The 6,899-nt window shown below is 61.8% G+C and overlaps 1 protein-coding gene across 4 annotated transcripts in view; it reads left to right on the top strand.

The window, feature by feature from the left end:
• The first annotated feature begins 920 nt into the window (after nucleotides 1-920).
• The window catches only part of USF2 (upstream transcription factor 2, c-fos interacting), a 9,697-nt gene continuing 3,718 nt past the window's right edge, over nucleotides 921-6,899 (top strand). Inside the window, exons 1-7 of one of the 4 annotated variants that reach the window (XM_017504149.2) lie at nucleotides 921-1,135; nucleotides 1,413-1,459; nucleotides 1,548-1,666; nucleotides 1,767-1,967; nucleotides 2,372-2,522; nucleotides 2,644-2,731; nucleotides 3,011-3,069. In XM_017504149.2, the coding sequence (XP_017359638.1) occupies nucleotides 1,074-1,135; nucleotides 1,413-1,459; nucleotides 1,548-1,666; nucleotides 1,767-1,967; nucleotides 2,372-2,522; nucleotides 2,644-2,731; nucleotides 3,011-3,069 (727 nt within the window). In that variant the 5' untranslated portion in view covers nucleotides 921-1,073. The remainder of the gene's footprint in view (nucleotides 1,136-1,412; nucleotides 1,460-1,547; nucleotides 1,667-1,766; nucleotides 1,968-2,371; nucleotides 2,523-2,643; nucleotides 2,732-3,010; nucleotides 3,070-6,899) is intronic. The other 3 variants (XM_017504147.2, XM_017504153.2, XM_017504150.2) reach the window with 3 other exon arrangements.

Raw genomic sequence — 6,899 nt, 5'->3', positions numbered from 1 at the left:
AAAGCGCCGCGTCCCGGGCCAAGAGGAAGAGACCCAGTCTGGCCCAGCCTGCACCCGCGCCACCGGCCCGAGGACATGCCCAGAGCAGCCGCCGCCCGCCTACGTGCGCGCTCCGGCCCCGCCCAGGCGTGCGCATGCGCCTAGGACCTCCGCCTTCGCGCACAGCAGCCCGGCCTCCGGGAACGCGCGCGCGCGCGCCCCCTCCCCTTCCAGCCCATCCCCCCCTCCTCCCACCGACCTACTTTACTGTCTCCAATCCCGGGCAGCCCGCCTGGCCCCCGGCGACCCAAGCCCCTGCTCCAGGTCCCTCGACGTTCCATCTGGACCCGCGTTCCAGCCGGGCGGCGAGCGGTGGCCTCGCGCCCCGCGGAACCCCGGAACCGCGCGTGCCCGCCCGCACGCGGAGATAGACAGCGCGCGCGCTCCCGGGTCGCCTCCCCCCGCGCGCGTCCGTCCCGGGCCCGCGCCGCCGCCGCCGCTGCCGCCGCGCGCGCGCAGCTCAAGTAAAGGAGGAAAAAAAAAAGGGGGAAAAATAGAAAGCGGCGGCGGCTGCAGCAGCGATCCGCCGCCGGACTGGGCCAGGCCGGGCGGCGGCCACGCGAGCCGGCGATCCAGGGCACCGGCGGCGGCCAGCCAGGGCGGGCCGTGTTCAAAAAAAAAAGTCGCGGCGGCGGCGGCTGCTCAGGGAAGGAGGCCCGAGGGCCGCGTGCAGCGGGCGGGCGGGCGGGCTGGGGGCGGCCGCGCGGCGTCCCGGAGCCTCGGGCCGCCCGGAGCCGGCGGGCGGGCGGAGGCGGAGGCGGAGGCCGCGGCGGCTGCAGCGGCTGCAGGAGCGGCGGCGGCTGCGGCTGCGGCGGCGGCATCTCCTCCTCACATGACCCCACTGTTTGTCCCCGTGATCAGCGCGAGCGGCTCCCGTATCTCCTCCGTCCCCTCCTGCCGCGCGGCGTGAGCGCCGGGCTCGGGGCCCCCCCGGCCGCCCGCCCCCTCCCCCCCCCCCCCCCCCCCCCCCCCCCCCCCCCCCCCCCCCCCCCCCCCCCCCCCCCCCCCCCCCCCCCCCCGCCCCCGCCCCCCCCATGGACATGCTGGACCCGGGTCTGGATCCCGCTGCCTCGGCCACCGCTGCTGCCGCCGCCAGGTAAGAGCCCCGGCCGGGCCGTGCCCCCTCGCCCCGGCCCCTGCCCCGCGGCCTGCAGGCCGGGCCGCCATGATCCCGAGCGGCCGCGGGCCCGGCTCAAAATGGAGGCCGCCGGCGCGGGGGGGGACCCGGCACCTCCCGCCCCCGGACCCCGGCCTCAGCGGCGCCCCTGACCTCAGGCGCCGCCGGGCGTGATTGGGGCCCCACAGCTGGGCGTGGGAGCGGGGTCGCGGGCCGCGGGCCGCGCTGACCCCACTCACTCCTGTGCCCCTGGCAGCCACGACAAGGGACCCGAGGCGGAGGAGGGCGTCGAGCTGCAGGAAGGTGAGTGCTTGCCGGGCCGGCCGCGCCCGGGGAGGACTGGGGGCTCCAGGCGCGGCCCTGACCGTGCCCCGACCCTCCTCGGCCCCAGGCGGGGACGGCCCAGGGGCGGAGGAGCAGACGGCGGTGGCCATCACCAGCGTCCAGCAGGCGGCGTTCGGCGACCACAACATCCAGTACCAGTTCCGCACAGAGACGAATGGAGGACAGGTGAGCTGCGGGCCGCGAAGAACTGGCGGGCGGGCGAGCGTGCGGGGAAGGCTCGGACCTGGCCCCAGCGCCGGCCTCGCCGCTCTGCCGCCCCCTGCAGGTGACATACCGCGTAGTCCAGGTGACTGATGGTCAGCTGGACGGCCAGGGCGACACGGCTGGCGCCGTCAGCGTCGTGTCCACCGCTGCCTTCGCGGGGGGGCAGCAGGCTGTGACCCAGGTGGGTGTGGACGGGGCAGCCCAGCGCCCGGGCCCCGCTGCTGCCTCTGTGCCCCCAGGTCCTGCAGCGCCCTTTCCGCTGGTAGGTGCCCTGCCATCCCTGGGGGGGTGGAGAGGGGACATTGGCTCTGCTCTTGGGGAGCCCCGGGGGCGGGATGCTGTGTCGCCCAGTGGATGCTGCTCTCAGGCCTCAGGCTTTGCGGTGTTGGATCCCTGGTGCGCACGGTGAAACTTCCAAGTTTTTTTTTTCCTGCAAAATGGGAATGATGTGTCTAGGAGGAAAGTTTCTTAGACTGCTTAGCAAATGATCGCCAACTTCCTGCCCTGTTCCAAGGCAGTCTGAGACACAGGATGAATGCTACCTGCAGGAGTCTCCACTCCTCTCTAGTAATGCAGAAAATGTAGTAAACCGCAAGCTCAGCAATGAGGAGACGGGATGGGAGAACAGAGAAAGCTAAGGGTAGCCTCTGTCCTCCTACTCTCCAGGCTGTGATCCAAAATCCCTTCAGCAATGGTGGCAGCCCCGCAGCTGAGGCTGTCAGCGGGGAGGCACGATTTGCTTATTTCCCGGCGTCCAGTGTGGGAGATACTACGGCTGTGTCCGTACAGACCACAGACCAGAGCTTGCAGGCTGGAGGTGAGGAGAGGAAGAAGCCAGGCTGGCAGGCAAGGGAGGCAACTGGTCCAGCAGGGAGGGAAGCCCCCACAACCAGTTCTGACTCTGCCCTCTTGTGCCACTAACCCCCCATTCCCTGCAGGCCAGTTCTATGTCATGATGACTCCCCAGGATGTGCTTCAGACAGGAACACAGAGGACGATTGCCCCCCGGACACACCCCTACTCTCCGTACGTGCAGGGGGCACCAGGAGGGCCTGGCATTGGAACCAAAGGAAGGGAAGGGATTCTGGAGTAGAAGCTGGGCAGTTAGCATGAACCGGGTGCACGGTGTAGTATTTTCTGTTCTTTGCCTGTTTCTGCTACTCCAGTGCACATAAAGTATCACGTCTTTTCTCTCTTCTTGTGGATTTATCTTGCAAAGATAATTTTTAAGTCTGATACTTAACAGATGCTTGGGCAAACAGATCTGCCATAATACATGACCCCTTTTCTGTTCTCCTCTTCTAGAAAAATCGATGGAACCAGAACACCCCGAGATGAGAGGAGAAGAGCCCAGCACAATGAAGGTGAGGACAAGGTGGGGCTTCAGGCCCCCTCGACCGCCACCCTCGCAGGCTCAGCCAGCCCCGGGGTGTGGAGTGACAGAGAGGGAGGCCACTCTCGCCCAAGCCTGCCACAAGTGCTCCGGAGGGCTTTGCGCTGAAAACGTAGAAAATGAGCAACGAAGGGAGAGTACAGTGTCAGGAGTAGAGGAGCAGGGACCATGAACAGGGAGCGTGTGCTGACCCAGCTGGTGATCTTGAATTCATGGCTCACATCTAAGGTGGGGGACTTCACATTCCCATTTGGATTGCCTGCCCCGCTTGAAAAATGGGGCTGACTGGGTTCACCTGGGCTGACCTTTCCACGTGGCAGCTGTCGTGCTCACATCCCTCACTCCCATGCCTGCCTGGTCTCCAGAAGTAGGTCTGGTCCCCCAGGGACCACATCTGAGGGAGAAACTGTGTGAAGCGCTGCCTGAGGCTGTAGCATCCTGCCTTTCCAGAAACGCCAAGTCTCGCCTCAGGTCATTTGACAGTCAGCACTGTCCTCTCCTCCCCGAGCCCCCCCCGCCCCGTCAGTAGCCACTGCAGTGTGCAAGTGCCGGGGGAGCGTTTATACCCAAACAACCATCATTCAACAAATATTTACTGTCCGTGGGTTCCAGGCTGAGCAGCACAGGCCCTGTGCCAGGTCTGGAGTCTGGCCTGGAGTGTCGGGGAGGCTCGAAGGCCGGAGGGCTTGAGTCTCACGGGACTTTGATGTGGGGTGGGCTGGGGTAAGGCGTCCCCAGGGAGAGGGGAGCGTGGGTCAGATTGCTTTGTGGGGTGCTGGTTTCGTTGTGGGAGAGGCATTCCATGTGGAATGCCTCAGGAGGGAAGATTGGGAAGATCAGGAAGGCCTTGAATGTCCGAGCGAGGCTGTGAGTCTTGAGTCCTAAAGGTGGCGATGGGACTGGGGTCTGTGGCCCAGGTAGTTGTGTTCTGAGCCGTTCCTCTGAGTTCAGGCATTCATGCTGTTCATTCAGCGCATATGTAGTTCGGCCAACCCCCGTTTTGCATCAGATACAGCATTGCGGTGGGTAACAGGACAGACGAGGTCTGAGCTCTCTGTGTGTTCTGGTGGAAGAGATGGAAGTCACACAACCACAGCAGGCGTCAGGCAGCATGGGCAGCCACAGGCAGAATTGGAAAGCTGGGGAAGGAGGTGGCGGGTGATGGCAGCACAGCAGTGTGCCCTAAGGGCTCTCTGAGAGGTGACATTTGAGCAGAAGCCTGAAGGGACCTAACGGAAGGGGTCTGTTGAGAGCCTCAGGAGAGTCCCAGGCAGAGGGAAGAGCTAGGACACAGGCCAGGCCCTGAGCCGGGGCCACCGTGGTGTGTCTGCAGAAGAGCAGAATTCAGGAAAGAAAAGAGGAAGTTGGTGCAATGGAGGGGGCTGCCCAGGCCAGATGGTGGAGGACCTTGGAAGAGGTCCCCAGTGTGGCTGTCTGGGCCCCTGCAGTTTTATTCCAGGGTGATGAGAAGCCAGCAGAGGGGTTTGTGCATGGAGGCTGCTGGCAAGGCTGGTGGGAAGAGGCTGGGAGGTAGGAGGCCACATAGGTGTCAAGCCTGAGACAGGGCAGGGGAGCAGGGAAATGGGGGGAGGACTCCAAGGCTGGAGAGTCAGGGTTCCGTGCTGGACTCCTGTGCTTGGAAGGGAGGGGTGCATCTGAGCTTGGCTTTGGGATGCATTGAGTTTAGGGGGCCCCCAGGGCAGCCCCAGCCCCACTGCTTACCTAGCATGGGGGAGCGTTGGGGTGGTTCTTAATCTCCGTGCCTGTCCTCCCTCTGTGAAATGCTGGAAGCACAGCTGCCCCTGGCGCCTGGCGGGGATGCAGTGAGTCATGGTGGCCACACAGTAAGGCTGAAGAGAAGACTCAGGACCCTCCCGCCCTACTGTCACCCCCGCCTCTCCCTCAGCTAATTTGACTCTAGGCAGCCTTGAGACTTTGTCAGCCTGTGAAGCAGTCTCCGTCACCTGCCCGCTTCTCCTGCTCTGTCCCATCTCTGCTCTCCTGACCTCCAGAACATCCGCCCCCATCTGCTCATTCTCCCAGTACCCTTGGCCATCTGGCTCATTGCTCTACCAAAACAGCTCCACTTCAGGTCACCCATGGTGACCCCATTGCCACATCCCCTGGCCTCCTTTGCTGTCTGGGCTCCAAGCACCTGACGCTGCCTGTTTGTCTCTGTTACTTTCTGAAATCTTCCTTTCGCCTCCACCCTCTTTGATTCTCCTGTGGTCTTTGTCCCTCCTGCCCCACTGTTAACAGTGAAATCTCCAGAGCGAGTAGGTGGGAGCACCTGGGGATCTGTTTTCCACCAGCTCTTCAGGTGATTTGTCATAGTGGACTAGTTTGAGAAACTGCTTTCTGCTTTCGCTGCAGGTGTTTCCTTTTTTTTTTTGAGAAGTGGGGGTCTCACTCTGTCACCCAGGCTGGAGTGCAGTGGCACAATCACAGCTCACTGCAGCCTTGACCTTCCAGGCTCAAGTGATCCTTCCACCTCAGGCCTCTGAGTAGCTGGGACCACAGGCAGGCTCCATCACATGGGGTAATTTTTTATCTGTAGAGTCGAGGTCTTGCTATGCTGCCCAGGCTTGTCTTGAACTTCTGGCTCAGGCAATCCTCGGCCTTGGCTACAGGCCTGAGACACCACGCCCAGTCTTGCTGGTGTTTCTTAAGGTCCAGCCCTTTCTGTCTGCGTCAGGTGTATGACGCATGAGGCCAGGGGCGGGCTCGGGAGCTTTTGGTCAGTATCCCCCAAACTCTGTTCCTACTTGTAGGTGTTCCTCTTTTCTCTTTGCTCCAGAAGAGTGTGTGACTCACAAAAAGTTGAGGACTGTTTCTTGATGTCCTCCCAGGCTTCGCCCACCAGCTGGCTCCTGGTAATGCACAGAGCTGTATTTCCATTCCATTCCTCTCCTTGGAACTCCAACCCCACATTTTGAACTACCCGTTCAAGATCTCCATCTCCGGACATCCCTGCAATGCCTCAAATTCAACTCGCCCAAAACAGAACGTGCCATCTCCCCTCTCCAAAGGCTCTCAGGCAACGTTCCTCTTTCCAGAGCAGCAAAAGCTACCCGTGTCACAGCTGCCCAAGCCGAAAACTAAAACCAGAGCCGCTTTCAACGCTACCCTCTTCCCTTACGGCCGCAATCCCCAAGTTTCCATTCTGTGGTGAATTTCAGATCTGCTTCCCTCACTTCTTTTTCCCTCCTTCCCACCACTTCTTGGTACTATAGCAGCTCATCCCAGAGTCACAAACTCACTGCCTGCAGGGGCCTGAGGGAGGGAGGTGGCATGTCAGGAAGGGGTGTGTGGTAAGGTGTGGTGGCTCACACCTGTAATCCCAGCACTTTGGGAGGCCAAGGTGGGTGGATCACTTGAGCCCAGGAGTTCGAGACCATCCTGGGCAGTGTGGTGAAACCATGTCTCTACCCAAAAACCTAAAAAAATTAGGCAGGCCTGGTGGCACATGCCTGTAATCCCAGCTTCTCAGGAAGCTGTGCAGGAGGATGGCTTGGGCCCGGGAGGTGGAGGTTGCAGTGAGCTGAGATTACACTCCAGCCTGAGCAACAGAGCCAAACCCTGTCTCAGAAAAGAATAGGAAGGGGTGTGGGAACCCCTGGTGTTGCGGGGCATGCATGTCCTGCCTGAAGGGTGGCCCTTGCCCAGTGTTCAGGTTTTCTATCTTGATTTTTTTTTGTCTACTTGTTCTACCAGTTGTTGAGAAGGGTGTCTGTGTCTTTCCCGATATTTGTGGATTTGTCCATTTCTTCCTTCAGCCCTGGCAGGTTTTGCTTTTGTTTT

This window comes from Cebus imitator, unplaced genomic scaffold (assembly GCF_001604975.1).
Source record: "Cebus imitator isolate Cc_AM_T3 unplaced genomic scaffold, Cebus_imitator-1.0 Scaffold318, whole genome shotgun sequence".
In the NCBI taxonomy this organism is placed as follows: Eukaryota; Metazoa; Chordata; class Mammalia; order Primates; family Cebidae; genus Cebus; species Cebus imitator.
This window is presented reverse-complemented; position numbering and strand designations above follow the sequence as displayed.